This window comes from Lagopus muta, chromosome 3, assembly GCF_023343835.1.
Source record: "Lagopus muta isolate bLagMut1 chromosome 3, bLagMut1 primary, whole genome shotgun sequence".
Taxonomy (NCBI): Eukaryota; Metazoa; Chordata; class Aves; order Galliformes; family Phasianidae; genus Lagopus; species Lagopus muta.
The window spans coordinates 59,874,591-59,891,712 of record NC_064435.1 but is presented as its reverse complement, the minus strand read 5'-3'; the positions used below and the strand labels follow the sequence as shown (position 1 = coordinate 59,891,712).

Here is a 17,122-nt window from a genome sequence, read left to right as displayed (position 1 = left end):
CTTTTGTAATAGCAAAGAGTATAGCAAGTTCAGGATCTTGTGAAGTAATTCTCCTTTCATCCTCTCAAACCTCAGTAGCATACATGACCTGATGAAGAACAAAGGCATTAACGATACTCTGAAAATTAACTATGACTCACGTCGGCATCCACAAAATCATGTCTTTCACAGACAGGAGATGTAATAAAATAAAAATAACATTTAATTGCATCTCTTAGGACTGAACAATAATCATATAATATCTGCATTTCCCTCTATGTGAGACGTAGTACATCTCACTTAACGGTTTTAGTCAGTGCTTTCATACTGATTGATATACACCAGCCAATTAAGCCTGCTCCCCACTTAAAAGCAATTAGTGCCACTTCCCAACACAAGACCCATATCCCAGGGCAGGAAGAAGTACTTCTTTGAACCTTGCAGTTTCAGAAGCATTTGTGATACAGACATAAGTTCCATATAGGAAAATTGTGTGTAATTGATACTATCCTCCAAAACCTACTGAATCTGCATTGTCCTGCTTCCTGCATTTTCTACCACATTTCCTACCACCTTTTCTAACCACAGCTACTAATAGGACAAGGGGGGAGGATTTTCAACTAAAATAAAGTAGATTAAGATTGGATGTTGGGGAAATTTTTCACTGAGGCTGTGGTCAGACTCTGGGCAGAGACTGCCCAGAGAAGCTGTGGTGCCCCATTCCTGGAGGTGCTCAAGGCCAGGTTGGATGGGGCCCTGGGCAGCTGAGCTGCTGGAGGCCACCCCTGCCCATGGCATGGGGTAGAGCTGGGTAGGCATTGAGGTCCCTTCCAACCCAACAAGCTTTTCTGTGATAAAATATAAAGCAATGCTTCTTCAGAAGCATGAACAAACCCTGAATGCTGAATATGTTTGCACCAGCTATGTCCTTCTGAAAAGGACAAGGTGGGTTCTTACACTCAGGCGCATGTTCAAGATGCTGGGACATGTTAGAAGACACAAGGTCTGTGCTCACATGAGGTGGCAGAGCAGGTAAGAGAAATAAAGGCCTGTGGCCTGCCTGTGGCAAGAAAAGCTTTGTTGTAGAGCCTCATCACCAGAACACCACTGCTTGTGGGGTATTCTGTGAAGGCAGCTTAATCTTTAATCAGGAAGTACTTCTTATCTGCCAGGAGCAGGTGGTCTTTGAGAAAATTTGAGCAATACATCTTTCTAGGGGAAAAAAAATACAATTTCTTGAGAGGGAATTGGGGTAGGTGGAATGGACACATGCAATCGAATCATGTGATTGCACTAAATCAAATGATCTGTGCTACAGGCAGAAAGTTACATTCATTTACTGTTCTGCCAGGTAGAAATTTCACTGCTGATATTAAGAGACTACTTATTAAATCACTTTGTCAAGAAGCTTGAAGCTGAATTCAGACACTTACAGTGGAAGGAACAACTTTTTTACTGTGAGAGTAACAGAGCAATGTCACAGGCTGCCCAGAGAGTTGTGGGGTCTCCTCCTCTGGAGATGCTCAAAATCCACCTAGACACCTACCTGTGTAACCTGCTGTAGGGAACCTGCTTTAGCACATGGTTGGACTTGACAATCTCCAAATGTCCCTTCCAACCCCTATGATTCTGATTCTGTGAAATGCGTGGTTCAGATAGAAATTTACTAAGGCAAGCAAACCAATGTGAAGTCAACTTTCAACTCTTTAAAAGGGTAGATAATAACAAGACAAGGAGAAATGGTTTTAAGTCGAGAGAGGGAAGATTTAGGTTGGATGTCAGGGGGAAGAGAGAGTGGTGAGGTGCTGGAACAGGCTGCCCAGAGAGGTTGTGGATGCCCCATCCCTGGAGGTGCTTGAGGCCAGGCCGGATGGGGCCCTGGGCAGCCCAGTCTAGTGTTAAATGGGGAGGTTGGCGGCCCTGCCCATGGCAGGGAGGTTGGAGCTTGACGATCCCTTGAGGTCCCTCCAACCCAAGCCATTCTATGATGATTCTATGATTCATCCTAATTCACTGTAAAACCACTATTAGCTGTCTGGCAAAAGTGCCATATTTCCAGGTGTGCCCTCACCAAGGGGCACTAATGCTCACTCATTAGATGGCATCATAGCTCATCACAAACAGGTCTTGTTCTTACATTGAAAACTTCCAGGAAATAGACAGGAATGCAGAGCAGGAGAGCTGATGCTGTGGCCAGTTTAAATCCCTCATAGCCTCATATTTCTTGATACAAATGTAATCATATTAGACAAGTTCCTATGGAAATTTATTCATTTGCCTTTATTATCCACCAAAGGAGATTTCACAAGGTTCTGGAAATCCAATAAACCTCCATTTATAAGTCATGGCTTGCAAATACTTAGTGATGTGCTCCACTGCAAAAAGCATATTACTATGTTAATGGGCACACACTGGGCTTCCATGAGATTTGGAAATTCTTTCCGAATTTTTGTGGGGAAACAAGATAAGAGTATGTTATCATTTAAGAATGTCATTATTCCAGGCCTAATCTCTCATTAACCTGAGCATGCATTAAGTTAGAGCTGGCACCTTGCCTAATTCTTATTTTATAAGCTGCAATTGTGGTGCACGTTAAAAAAAAAATACACAACTTTACTGTCCTGCATTATCCTTGGCGATTATTTTTTTTTTCTATTTGTGTAGTTTCATATTAACATAAAGATAATGTAATTGCTTCTGTGCTTATAAGCATTATGTATAATGTGGTGCAAGAACAACATAATCAATTTCTTTTGTGTAAAACATTATTAAAACAACTAAGAAAATGAAGGTTGGGCAGTTTGGTAATAGAACAAGCCGGAGAAATATAGCCATAGATAAGAATGCAGTTTTGTAACAATAGAAATCAACTTGCAGCATCACAAAAATAGTTAATGTTTTGAAAAGTTATGCAAAATTAGAGAGTGAGAACAGCAGAAGGCTGGAGAAAATTAGACTGGGAAATGCAATGCAATATAGCAATAAAGAAAAGCTTATGCAATTCTGAATTACACGCTGTCACAGCAGAGGGAGGTAATATTCCCTTTCTGTACGTCTTTAGTGGGCTGACAAGTAGTATGCTGCATTCGCCTGTGTGCTTCTGCAACAGAAACTAAAACAAAATAAAACTGAAATTACAGAGCCCCTCGACAAAAATGTTTGAGAATATTTTACTATATAACATACTGTCATTGGAGACAGCTAAATGCAGCATAACTCATGTCACTCTTTAATCTGCTTTTACAGTTTGATTAAGAATTGCAAATAACAGCATGAAGGGTTTTCTCAAAGCAAGGGGCATAATTGGCAACTCATAATACTCAAAAAACCCTAAATACCCATTTGATTAAGAATACAGAAAGCTGTTGGGACAGTAGAGCCCAGGTTCAGTGGAATATTTGTATTTTCACATTTGAAGATGCCAAAAGCTGGAAGAAGAACTAGAAATCTGCACTGTTTTATGGATACAGTAGCAACTGCAGAACTGAACAATGTGTGACCTTCCTGGTACCCTTAGGAGCATATACTGTTGCTGTGTTGTGAATTATCTGCAGTCTAGATAGGATTCACTGGGGCCCACGTTCATGAAGAACTGAAACGATCCAATCAGTTAGAGACAAAAGCATTTATCAACGTCTGGAAATCACTTTCACTGATCAGCAGTTACAGTCTGGCAATATCTTTTCGAAAGAAAAAGGTGTCAACAAATTAGAATGAACAGAGAAAATGGTACATTAATTAATTAATTAATGTGTTGAAGAATTGATCAAGGAGGAAAGAATAAAAGACCTGAATATGTGAAGTCACTAAATGACAGCTCATATTTTATTGTAGAAGCCAAAGAAGGAGAAAAATTGCTTGGAATGGACAAGTGAGAATCAATAATGCATGTGCAGTGACAGTGCAAGGTGGGCACACCTAAGGGGCAAACGTATTTTTTCCCTGGCAATCTTTGCAGCTTCCATTGCTGCTCATGACACTTCTCAGAATAAAGGCATTGGTGTCAGGAGGAACTAAAATGTGAAGGAAAATCATGTGTTTGAAACTGGGTTTTGAAGGATAAACACTTTGTTTTGAAGAATCCTTTGCATCCCATGACTATTGCTGAAAAAATAACATAAAGCAACCCACATGTAGAAAGAAACCCCAATAACCTCTTTGTGTCTCAGCTTTCCCAGCTGCAGAATGGGCTCAGTAGTATTTCTTGGTTCACATGAGGATGTTGTGACAGCAAATTCAATGACACTTGTGGGCCAGCAGGCCAGTGTGGGAACAAGGACTTGTTACATTAGGGGTGAGGTGAAATGAGAGTGACAAGATATGAGAAGAAATGTATCTCTAGCATGGTTCTTAAAAATCATCTTGTTGACCCAGATGGGTTTTGGTGAACTCCTCAAGCTGAAAAAAAAAAGAAAAGAAAAGAAATTTTGGGGGATGAGATGCAACGCAACTGCAAGACAAAAAGATCTGGCACCACGGAGAATGGAAATATGAAAAGCAGAAAATTAGAGAAGAAAAAATATGTAGATAAACATCTGAAATATTAGGGGAAGAAAAGGGAAATAGAAGAAATACATGAGAGAAGTATAAGAAGCAGTACAGAGTAACACAGCAAACCAAGAGCTTCCCAAGAACAACTAACCTGGAGACGCTGCTGCCTCAGAATTTGGTGAGGCACTGGCACAGCTTTGTGCATTGGAAAAGGAATATGGGAATTAGATGGGAGATCTGCAGAATGTCCAATATCCCACAGTCAGTGTCTCTTGTCCCAGAGCCACAATTAGCTTAAATGGGATGGGACTGGCTTTGTGAGGTGTTTGATATCTGAATTTCTTGATCAAGGTTCTGGGTCAAGAGTTGGACCAAACAGAAATTTAACATAGGACAAGTACTGCTCTGAGGCCAGTATAGACATAGAGGAGTGAGAAAGCACTCTGCTGAATGTGCTTTCAGTTCAGTAAGGATCTTCCAATCATGGAAACTTCACCAAACTGGTGTTGGCATGGCAGCATGTGGTAAGACAAACCTGTGTGGATGGATTCCCATGTGTTATATAGGGACCCTGCCCTGAAATGTGGACCACATGCTGGATTACTGAAGCACACAGGAATAATGCAGAGAAAACAGTACTGGAAAATGATTTTTACCTGAATCCATCGAAGTATGAAGTTCAATAGCTAATTAACTACATATGGCACTAAATGGCATAACCTCTTCATCCTTGTTTTGATTTTGCACTCATTTTACATTCTCAGAATGCAGTGAGATCAAAATACTGAGCATTCTTTCGGTTTTCAAGTTGTGAGTGTAGGTGTCAGTTACAAGTTTGGGCATCGAGGAAGAGCAGAAAAAAAATGTGGACAAATGAATGGTTTCAACTATTGGACAAACTGAGCATTTTTAATGAAATTCAATAATGAAACAGTTTGCATGACGGTACTGCTGTGTCTTGAGGCTGACTCCAGATTTGGTTAGACAGCAAGGTCTTTGGTTCAGGATAAGAGGCAGTGGGCACAAAGTGAAACACAGGAGTTGAGATCCGAACATCGGGAAATGGTGTTTTGCTGTCTGGATGAGCAAGCATTGGCACAGGCTGCCCAGAGGCTGGGGGGTCTCCTCCTCAGGGATCTCCAGACCTCCTGGCCATGGGCCTGGGCACCCTGCTCTGGGCAGCCCTGCTGGAGCAGGGCTGGGACCTGATGGGCCCAGAGGGCTCTGCCCTCCTCAGCCATGCTGGGACTCTGTAAACACAATTAGTTTACACTATGTTAACGTTTTTTATGTCTTCTTCACAAATACAGGAGCTGGATTTTTTATTTTTGCTAAGAGTGAAAGTTGGGATTTGTAAGTACAATTTTCTGGCAAAAAGATTGGTAAGGACAGGATTTCAATGTCTCATGCACTGGGGTGGATGGGGCTTCAGACAACAGTATAACAATTTCAGTAAATTACAGATCTCTGTTCCACATATTGTAGCCTATCACAGAATCACAGAATCACCCGGGTTGGAAGGGACCCCAAGGATCATGTAGTTCCAACCCCCCTGCCTAGCAGGGCCACCAAACATACACATTCAGATCAGGTTGCCCAGGACCCCGTCCAACCTGGCCTTAAACACGTCCAAGGACGGGGCATCCACAACCTCCCTGGGCAGCCCGTTCCAGGGCCTAACCACTCTCCTTGTAAAGAACTTCCCCCTAACATCCAACCTAAATCTTCCCTCCTTCAACTTGGATCCATTTCCCCTAGTCCTGCTGTTGTCAGCCCTTTTGAAGAGTTTACTCCCCTCCTGGGTGTAGGTTCCCTTCAGGTATTGATAGGCTGCAATGAGGTCACCCCGCAGCCTTCTCTTCTCCAGGCTGAACAAGCCCAACTCCCTCAGCCTGTCCTCATAGGGGAGGTGCTCCAGCCCCTTGATCATCTTAGTCGCCCTCTTCTGGACTCTTTCCAAAATCTCAATGTCTTTCTTGTACTGAGGGCTCCACACCTGGACACAGTACTCCAGGTGGGGCCTCACAAGAGCCGAGTAGAGAGGGACAATCACCTCCCTGTCCCTGCTGGCCACCCCTCTCCTGATGGAGCCCAGGATCCCATTTGCCTTTCGAGCTGCCAGAGCGCACTGCTGGCTCATATTCAGTCTCTCATCCATCAGGACCCCCAGGTCCTTCTCTGCCGAGCTGCTCTCAAGGAAGCCTAAGATGAAATAAACCTGTGCCGTCACAACTAAATGTATCTATACTGACTAGACCTGACACATAGACATAAAGGAGTGATGCAACAGCAACAGGAACTCTGTGGTAGCTATAACTTGACACAGCAAGAACTTTGTGGTAAGGACCAGGATGTAAGCTAGTTTATAGCAATCTTGCGGTTATGTAGACCATAGGACGAGCCAAAGGTGAAAAGTACACTGGGAAGCCTTCATGAGGAAGACTTGAAGACCCCTGCCCACAACCACCAGGGAGCAGCATGCATGCGTGTGGAGGTGGAACGAATTATAATGACTTCCTCAAACTAATTGGAATATTATGATGAGTTCTCAGAATGGTTTAAGCAAGCTCAGCCCACCATTTATGTAATCCAATGCAAATGTAGATGTTGGTGTGTGAGTTAGGAAGAATTATCTCCCTCACACCTGGCACCAGAATAAACATACCTGCTTTATAACCTTACGTGGGTTATTGAGTTTGATTCCACATGTCAGTACTTTTTTCCAGATCTCTAGCAAATGCAACCTCCCTCACCGGTCTGGCAGCTTCTCTCTGCTCTTGCATATTCCCTGCTTCCATTTGGTTGTGCATCTTCCTTCTTAATATTACTAGAGAAAAAGAAGGGAGAGCAGAAGTGCTGCATGTACCAGCAGCAAACTGAAAAACTGCTGTTGGTGTTCAAGAGCTTGCGGAGGATGACAATTTTAGACAATCTGTGGAGCTTTCTCCTTTTGCAGGAGAGCAGTTGGAGTTGAGCAGAAGTTGAATTATTGTATAATTGCAATAAAGTCATCTTTACTTGCCAAAGATGAAAGGTACCAAATGCGTCAGAGTTTAGCATGATCTCAAAGAAATACCAGAGCTGTCATTTCTATGGTGTGGCATTCCCTCAGCCTGAAATTTGTATTGCGAAAGCAGCTTGTTCAAACTCTTCTAGAACTCTTTTACTTTGGTTGGCAGGAAAGTGTTTAGATTTTTTTTAGTGCTTTTTGGGTTTGGGATTTTTTTTAAACATATATATCAGAGAACAGAATAAGAATGAATACCCAGCTGGCACAGTGTGAATTTGCCAATCAAGTGTGACTGTATCACTCACTTAAAGCTGAGCTAAAGAGGTCTCCAGACAGATAGCACAACTCAGGCATGGCTTTTCTAGCCTTTATCCCAGGAGTCCAGAAAAAAAGCAACAGCAACAACAACAACAAAAACAAAACAAAACACCCAAGCTACCAAAAAACCACAAATCTCATGAGATTTACTTACAGTCTGTGTGGACTTGCTAAAAGCTTTCATGTGATGCCACACAGGGATTGCCTAGTTAAGCTGAAAGAGATGGGAAACTGAAACAAAGCTGCAAATTCAGCTGGGATTTCACTGCAAATGACAACATGCAGCCCTGGAAGGGGAACGTGTAAACTGGGAAAAGTCGCTATTACTGTTTCTTAAAGTTTGTCCTGGGACCAAGAGTTTTAATTTGCATGTATTTGCATAAACATGAAAGCCGGAGTGCTCTGGGCAGGACTGTCAGGGCAAATGAGATTCAGAACATCTCCAAGATAGCATAGAACCACAGAATCAATAAGGCTGGAAAAAACCTCTAAGGTCATTAAGCCCAACCCATCCCCACCATGCCCACTACCCATGTCCCTCTGTACCACAGCCACATGGTTCTTCAGCATCTCCAGGGACATCTCCACCACCTCCCTGGACATCCTTTCTGAGAAGAAATTTTTCCTAATATCCAACCTGAACCTCCCCTGGTGCAATTTGAGGCCATTCCCTCTTGTCCTATCACTGCCACCTGGAAGAAGAGGCCAACCCTGTCTTGCTACCACCTCCTTTCAGGTGACTGTAGAGAGGATAAGGTCTCCCCTGAGCCTCCTCTTCTCCAGACTGATCAATACCAGTTCTTCCAGCTCCCCATAAGATTTTGCTCCAGACTCCTCACAGCTTCATTGCCCATCTCAGAACACATTCCCATGGCCTCCATGTCTTTCTTGTATTGAGAGGCCCAAAACTGAGCACAGTATTGAGGTGTGGGCTCACTAGAGATGAGTACAGAGGGATATCATCTTCCTGCTCCTGCTGGCTGCACTGTTTCTGACACAAGCCAGGATGCCATTGGCGCAGCAGTCCAGCCTGTCCACATCCCTCTGTAGAGCCTTCCTACCCTCAGGCAGGTCAACACTTCTTCCCAGCTTGGTGTCATCTCTGAACTTACTGAGGGTGCACCCAATCCCTTTGTCCCTGGTTATTAATAAAGGTATTAAATGGAACACTACTTGTGTTCCATTTAATATGTTCCATTTAATATTGTGTTCCCAATCCCTGGGGAACACTACTTGTGATCGGTCACCAGCTGGATCTAACAAACTCCATTCATCACCACTCTCTGGGCTTGGCCTTCCAGTAACTACATCCTGTTGGGAACTGGAAGGACAAAAAATGAGATGAAATTCAATAACAGAAAAAATAAGGTCATGCACTTAGACATTTATAAAAAGCATTTTTATTACAGACTGTGAATGACAGACAAGGAGAAGTAGTCGCCCGTATTAGTTGCTCACAGCATGATCCCAGAACATTGCTGTGATTTGGGCATATACAAAGCATACTACCTGTATGAAGAAAAAGTTGTCTTGGGAGACACTGAAGAGACTTCATCCATTGCAATAATCTGTGAAAAAAATGTTATATTTCATGTCAGCTGTTTGTGGAAGAAAGCTGAATTGAAACTGTGTCTGGGACTCTTGGTCCCAGAATTATAGGAGGAGACCAAGAATAGTGGTAGGACAAGGGAGTGGTTTTAAACTGAGACAGAGGAGGTTGAGGTTGGATATGAGGAGGAAGTTTTTCACACAGAGGGTGGTGATGCACTGGAACAGGTTGCCCAAGGAGGTTGTGAATGCCCCATCCCTGGAGGCATTCAAGGCCAGGCTGGATGTGGCTCTGGGCAGCCTGGTCTGGTGGTTGATGACCCTGCACATAGCAGGGGGTTGAAACTAGATGATCATTGTGGTCCTTTTCAACACAGGCCATTCTATGATTCCATGATTCTATGATAGCAGTAAAAAAAAAAAGTGCTAGTCTCAAAACACGAGTTCTGTGCCAGCCCCACAGCCTAATGATCCAAGGGGTTTATCCACTTAGCAGAGCAGATTGCAGCACACAGACATCTGAGCAAGCTTTAACTAACCTCGCTCGGCGCCTGGTGCCAGCAGAGCAGGTTAACGTGTTGCACCTCACTGAGGAGCGGGGGTCTGCTGACATCTGGCATCACAGCGAACAAAGGGAGCGAATAATTACAGAAAAACGTTTACATGGCAGGGGCAGTCGGCACTGAGATCCGTGTATGCCGGAAGGAAACAGCTCTTTCAGTTTTAATGGTCCAGGACGCAGCTCGTCATCACATTTAAGAAGACAACAGCCTGACTTCCTTGCACCCACGGCTATGTTTGTGATCTTACTTGGGGCTGCTCTGATGGCAGGCTACGCTCAGGTCCCACCACACAGGTCTTGGGGCAAGAAGGCGGCGTGCAGCAGCAGCAGCAACAGAGAGAAATGGGCAGCTCTGCTCCCACAGAGGGATGCTTTGCACAGAGGGCTAAAAAACTTGCATACAGTATAAGTGACAGCGGAAAAAAAACACACCATGTTGAAGGCACAGATACTGTCTGTGCTTTCCCTATGTAAAAATGGTGACGGCGCTGTCAGTTCACCCCCAACTTTCAGCAAGGCGCTGAGCCGGCTCTTGGGATACCCGTCCTGCGCTGCCGGCCGCCGAGCATCTCCTCGCAGGTGACCGGGGGAAAAAAAAAACAACACAGGCGGTTAAAAGCTCTGGGTTACGAGTCCCTGCCCCGACCCCAAGCCATCGGCTTGGAACGCCCCCGCCAAGCGAGCGGGGCTCCGCACTCCGCCGTTGCCCCACGGCTCGCAGCGAAGCGCTCCGGCCGCTCCCCGCGGTGGGACCGCAGCCGTCCTCCCCCCGCCTCCCGCGTAGCCCCTCGCTCCCCTCGGCCGGGGGAGGGGGCTGCCGTCACGTGTGCCGCTCGCTCCTTCCTCCCCCTCCCCCCCTTCTTCTTTCCCTCCTCCTCCTCCTCCTCCTCCTCCTCCTCCTCCTCCTCCTCCTCCCCCTGCGCGGCGGCGGCAGCGCACCGCCGGGCTCCGCTCCCTTTGTTGCAGGCGGAGCGGCGGGCGCCGCGCACAAAGGAGCGCGGCCGGGGTACCGCTCCCGAGTCCCGCAACGCCCCGCCCGGCCCTGCCCGGCCCTGCCCGGCGGCGGCGGCTCCCCGCGGGGATGCTGAAGGTGCGCTCCGGCGCGGCGGAGAAAGGACGGTCCCGCCCGGGCGGCGCCGCGGGCTCCGCTTGAGGCTGCGGGCCCTTCCGCCGCCATCCCGGCGCTCCCCCGCCGCCCCTCGCCATGGTGGCGGAGAGCCCGGCCGCCGCTCGGCCGCCGCCGCGAGCGGGACCCCCGCGGGGGCTGTGCTGCGCCTCGGCCCTGCTGCTGCTCGCCCTCTCGGCGCTGCCCGCCGCCCGCGCCTCTCACCCGCTGGCCGCCGGCGAGTGCCAGGGCGGCGGCAAAGGGAAAGGCGGCAACTGCTCAGGTAAAGCCCCGCGCCGCCCTGCCCACGCGTGCACGTGGGGGAGCGGAGCGGCGCGGAGGAAAACAAAGGGGAGACGCTGCCCCGGGGGTTCCGCTGGGCTCTGCGCGGGGCGAGGGACGGGCGGCCGAGCGCCGCTGGGATGGGGCTGGCTCCGTGCATGGTTAGATAGATAGACAGACAGATAGACAGATGGAGAGATGCTGGCGCGGTGCGATTTCAGCGCGTTGGTTCGGCGTGACAGCAGCGCATCATCGTGCATCGTGAGGGATATGGCCGTTTGTAAAGCGGGGCAAAGTAAATACCGTATGAAGTTTCCGTTTCGCTAGCAGGGCACGTTTCTCCCCTCCAGCCCCTCCTGGTGAGGGCAGGTCGTCCTCTTTCCCCCACTCCGAAGCGCCGCTCCCCACAAAGGACCGACGCGCCGCTCCGTGCCTTCTCCGAGGCGATGAACGGCTCCGTGCCTCCCGCCCCATTGTGTGCAGCGGACGCGGAACTGAGCCCAGGCACGGGGAGCTCCGTCCTCGAGGCTCCGGACCGCAGCCGTGACAAAGTGAGGAACAAACCTCACCGCCGCCCGCACTCGGTGTGCTTATTTGGTCTGAATTCATCCGGTTTGGTCGTCCACGCGTTGTACCGCAACACCGTTGCGGTGCGGCTGCCCGACTTCTGTATTGTGTTTGCAGGAATACTGTGGTCGTTCTTTAGGAGGGGTTAATAGGTCAATGTGTCGCCGGCATTAGCGGCTCAGCGGTCAGAGTCGTGTGGGTCGCTGGAGAAGAGCAGGGGCATAAATTAGCGAGGGGGAGTGTGAAATATCAGAAATATCGGAGGAAGTTTCTAAGACAATGTGGGATGTGTGGACACTGCTGGAAGAGGGCATCCAGGCTGACACCATCAAGTACAAAAAGACAGAAGCAGATATACATGCCATCTACAACACGTATGGCAGGCACTGGTTGTGGTGTCACTGTAAAAATGTGGAAGAAAAGTTATGCTTAAAAAGGCAGTAGTAGTCAGGTTCTGTTGTGTGGTAATCGCTTCACACATGATTGTGATGTTTCGGTTTTCGTCGTTGATTTTAAAGAGCCTGATATCAATACGCGGCGTCTGGGACAGGTTTTCCCTTTGCTCATCCCAATACGGCTTCATTAAGTTTTACCAGGTAGGTTCCTCCCTGCCAGAGATTATTTCCCTGTACACGTGGAGCATCAGCAGTTCTCGGTGGACTGCCTTGCTCACCTCACTGTTTGCACAGAGCAACAAACTTAGAATTCTGTGACAGCTTTTTCTTCAAAAGTTGGGACTCACATAATTACTTTCTGTGCTCAGAGAAGCGGAATCCAGACCTTGGCTATTACTTTGTCATTTTGATGTTTGTATCAGGTTGACCGAATGCCCTGGAGCAGTTTCTTAAACTTTTTGTGTTGGTCCCTGAGGCTGTAGCATTTCCTCACCACTCGGTTACGTAGCTACCTTTATTTTCTGTTAAATTGTTAGGAAATGCTGAAGTCCTCTCCTTAGTTCCTCTGGAGCATGCTGCTAAAGAAAGAGTTTGCTGTAGCAAAAGAGCACTGCAAGGTGGACAACATGGGCAGATAACATAAAAATTCAGATGGCTTTTCTAGCCTTGATTCTCTCCCTTCTGCCCAGGCATTGCAGTTCCATCTTTTGTTAAATTCTGATATAATGGCATCATGCCTTGCCAATGGCCAAAGGAGGATCATATAATCAAGCAATTAGAGCAAGAAACAGAGAATTTGGACATGGCTGCCATTAATTGGTGATGTGATGTGGACTTCTGTGCATTTGTTTATCTGTCAGTCCTGCATCGCTAAGTGAGAAAACTGAAATAACTTGATTTTAATTAGAATGCTGGATAAAACAGTTGGTGGGATGTAGGTTTTGTTTTGTTTTGTTTCTGTAAAAGAGAACAGGCACCAAATGTTAGGGTTGATGTTTTAGAGGTGTTATCTTATTGTCAGATTTACTTGTAGTCATCTTGTGCAGCGCTTCTGGTACCCAATGGCTGTAAGCAGGATGGTGTGATAGCTGCTTATCTGCTCTGGTAGTCTTATCCTCAGTAAGGACTGGGAAAGGAAGTATAAAATAGATTTAGTTTGTGAGTTGGATTTGGGAATCTCCATACTGCACTCTTCAGTTTCAATCTGGATGGATCCCCTGTGTGAGGTGTGTTGCAGCCACGGGGGTTCATTTTATTGCAACTGCCCAAATTCAGTGCATTGCAGTAAGATTTGCTTTAAATTTGAGCACTCGGGATTCCAGTTAGCAGCAATATATCTCTGTGGGTATGCATTTCAGCTGCTCCTTCCTTTATGTGATCATATATGCTTGTTGAGATGATTTCACACACTTTCTATGAGTCTTATAGGCCATATGCTGCCCTTGGTTTCTTAAAGTCTCTTTGAGCAATGTCTGTAAAGATAAAATTGTTTCAAAATAGCTTATTGAGGACTGGATGAGGTCAAGGAAAAGTAAAGGACATGTGGTCTTCCACAGGATTACCCTTCTGAGGAGCATTAAAGTCTTTCTTTGCAACAATCATAAGGTCTCTGAAATAGCTTGAAGATGGAAGTAGATGGAAAATGTTGATTAGAGAAAGGAAAGGGGAGAGCTGGACAAAAGAAAGTATCCATCCTGTGTGTAGGGTGATAGTGGAGAGTATGATGTGCTGTTTATTGAGCATGGAACTATAACCTGTCAAAAAGCTTATAAATTTTTAGACAGAACAGCAGAGAAAGCTATAGGGGAGCAATCCTTCATCACATACACATTACCTTAAGTTTCAGTATGCTTTAGAAAAATGGTTTCTACCCTGAAATAATTCACAGAGTAAATTAGACAGAGAATGTGAAAATGGGCAAAAGAGAGCGGTGAAGCAGGGAACATCAAGTGGTGAACCATCAGGAGTACAGCAAGCACAAGCAAAATTCATGCATTATGATATGGTAGGATGAGAAAGGAAGAGTAGACATCAGAGGTGGATTGAAAGCATCGTGATGCTGGGCAACAAGAGGATCCTGAGAAGGGATGGGAGAGGAAAGTATTGGTTGACCAGTACATGAGAAGAAGGGAGTAAGGAAGCTGCATGAGAAAAGATAGAAAGCTGAGAATGGGAACAACTCACAAAGGATAACAAGAATTAGTCACGTTGTATGTACATTTTCAAAGCATGTTTGTGCTTGCGTGCTTGCTCCTTGTGTGAGCAGAGCTTTAGAGATAGAAGATTTGGGAAGGGCACAGAAGGTGAGCAGGAAGAGCAACGGGAGATGGCAGTCTCATGCAGATAAGGCAGGAGCATCCCCAGAACATGATAATAACTCCAAGTAGTGTAACAGCAAAGGAGAGAAATTACACTAATTGTTCATTTTTGCACACACTCAAGGAGGGAGCAGTGCATTTAAAATATGTCTTCTGTCACTGTTGCTAGAGATGCATGTAGTAACATAGATAAAAAAGATCTCTTTTTGTTTGGTCCTCTCTTCTTGTTTGCTTTCTAGCACTGATGATTCTGCAATCATTCAGAATTTGAAAGTCTTTGTCCTTGTTCTCTCCTGCTGATATTGTTGTTTCCCCATCTCCTTGTCATGCAGCAGAGGTTGTTCAATTAGCCACTATTTATTTCCATTATTTTGTTAGATGATATCAAGTCTGTTCTCCAGGCACAATAGCAAGGATCCCCAAGATTATCATTGCTGTGTCAGCAGAAGTGGCACAGCATAAACGTATTAAGAAAAAAATTATCTGCACAAGTCATCTCTTTACTACTTTGATGTGGTGCATGTAATGTATTTTTAAAATATGTTACATGATAATATTAACAACATATTTTTTAAATTACCTTCAGTAATCAAGGACCAGCAGTGAAGAATAACACATCATCTGTAGTTTGTGTGTGGACTGCTAGTGCTGCTGACTTGTTCAGTGCTTAATAGCTTGTGGGGATTGTAGGAAGTGGTAAAAACAAAGGTCACTGAAGCCGAACCAAAGTAGCGATGCTTGAAATATGTTGCTTTTCTCTCTCCTTGAGTGTGGCCCTTGCCTTTGCTATGTCTCCTTCCTTCCAAAACTGTTTGATAGTTAACAGGATGAGACACTGAGAAGCTTAAAAAGTAAGTGCCAAAAACTTAGTAAACAAGAATCTGTTAGAGTTAGGAGCAAAATGTTTGAGGCACAAACTCTGTGCTTGTGACTTCTCAGTTGCTTTTGCAAGGTTTTCAATCTCAGTAGCATCTAGGATATGTCCAGGATAGGCTCTCTTTCAAAAATACTGTCTACATTTATTGGCTAATTGCAGTTTTAGAGTTCAAACCAGGATAAAATATCTCTATTTTCTGATGTGTTATCTATTATATATGAGCTATTGCAGTTGAGTACTTCACCTTTTTCCTTAGGATAAGCAGGAGTCTAAAGCTACTCACATTGATAACATCTACTCTGTGAAGTGAAAAGCTGAGCTGAAGAGTGGGTTGACCAAAGGGAGTTGTGTGTACATCTTTATCGGTCTAGGCTTCTGCACTATCCAAAGCTTGGATCCATTCTGTCCCTTCCCTGTCTGTGCAAGGGAAGAACATAAAGCTGTGCCCAGTCCACCTGGTCCACAAGAAAACAATGTGGGATGACATAAACCTCAGACGCTGGCTGTTGCCAGAGCTCGCCCTTGTTTGTGCCTGAGCTCTGCGTGACTCTGTCAGCCAGAATCTGATGTAGCCTCAAGCCTGGCTTTTATCTGTGCTTAACTGCTGCAACAGGCATACTCTTTATGCTTTTTTCTTTTTTTTTTCTCCGATTGTTGTTGTAAAGATGAACTAAGTGGGGTTTTTGGTTCTAGTGTGTCATCCTAAGTTATATAAGACCAAATCAATTTGTGTTAATAGTGTGAAGCCAGATTGGCAAGAATGGAAAAGCAGGGGATGGTTTGGGGATACAGGTTCAGGTAAATTAGCCTAGCTGTTCTAAGAAATATATGTCTTGTTTGTTTGTTTTTTTGCATAGACAAACCTGATCTGAAATGGTATATGGACTTGAATAATTGGTTATTTTATCTGAGACTATGACTTATGCTCCTGCAGATGAATTACAACAGTCAAGCCAAGCAAACTGTGATATGTGTTTGTGCCAATTGAACTTCTGAAGTAAATGATCCAGACTCAGTCAGGTTACATATCACTTTGAGAAACTATCATAAGGCATGAATACAAAGCAGCTATAAGGAGAAAGTGAGAACGATTAAAAAGAGAAATTAATACTCAGAGAACACCATGCACGTATTTCTTTCCCTATAGTGTAATTATTTAGCCATGGAATGTCCTTGCGATGCAGATTCTAAAGCTGAATTAAGAGTGAAAAGGTAATTAAAGTGGAATTGAAAGTGTCAGAATAACAGAAAATCATCTCATAACAGGTGTCACTCCATCATTGTCACTAGTGGGAACTGATGCTGCTAAGGAATAAGTGAAGCTTGACTGAAGAGACTGGATGGGATCCAATTTCTTTACTGTTTCTTGAAATGGAGAAAAGAGCAGCAATGTTTGTCATGAAAAATGTTGCCAAGAGAACCTTCCTTCTGTACTGAGACCTTCCTGATAACTCCTGTTACAGGGAAAACAAGAACCATCTTTATTAAGAGCTGTCAGGCACTTTTATTGCTGTTGATGCAAGGATAAGCACTTGTACTTAGAGTCTGATGTTTTTCTTCTAGAATTGACAGTGCACTGGACAAAGGGAAAAGTTAATATTTACTCGGATTTGGAAAAAGGAAAATCTGCGCTCAGAGTCTTTGAGTGAAGAAGAAGGAAGGCAGAGAAT

General features: G+C 45.1%; 2 protein-coding genes across 3 annotated transcripts in view; both read left to right on the top strand.

The window, feature by feature from the left end:
• Positions 1-17,122, top strand: part of CTNNAL1 (catenin alpha like 1) — a 596,511-nt gene that overhangs the window by 114,674 nt on the left and 464,715 nt on the right. The gene's annotated exons all lie outside the window — the stretch shown is intronic.
• TMEFF1 (transmembrane protein with EGF like and two follistatin like domains 1) overlaps positions 1-17,122 on the top strand; it is a 157,613-nt gene that overhangs the window by 30,481 nt on the left and 110,010 nt on the right. The window contains exon 1 of one of the 2 annotated variants that reach the window (XM_048939259.1): positions 10,864-11,296. The exons of the other annotated variant lie outside the window; for it this stretch is intronic. Coding sequence (XP_048795216.1) covers positions 11,113-11,296 — 184 coding nt within the window. The 5' untranslated portion in view covers positions 10,864-11,112. Of the gene's footprint in view, positions 1-10,863; positions 11,297-17,122 lie in introns of those variants that run through there. 2 annotated transcript variants of the gene reach the window in all.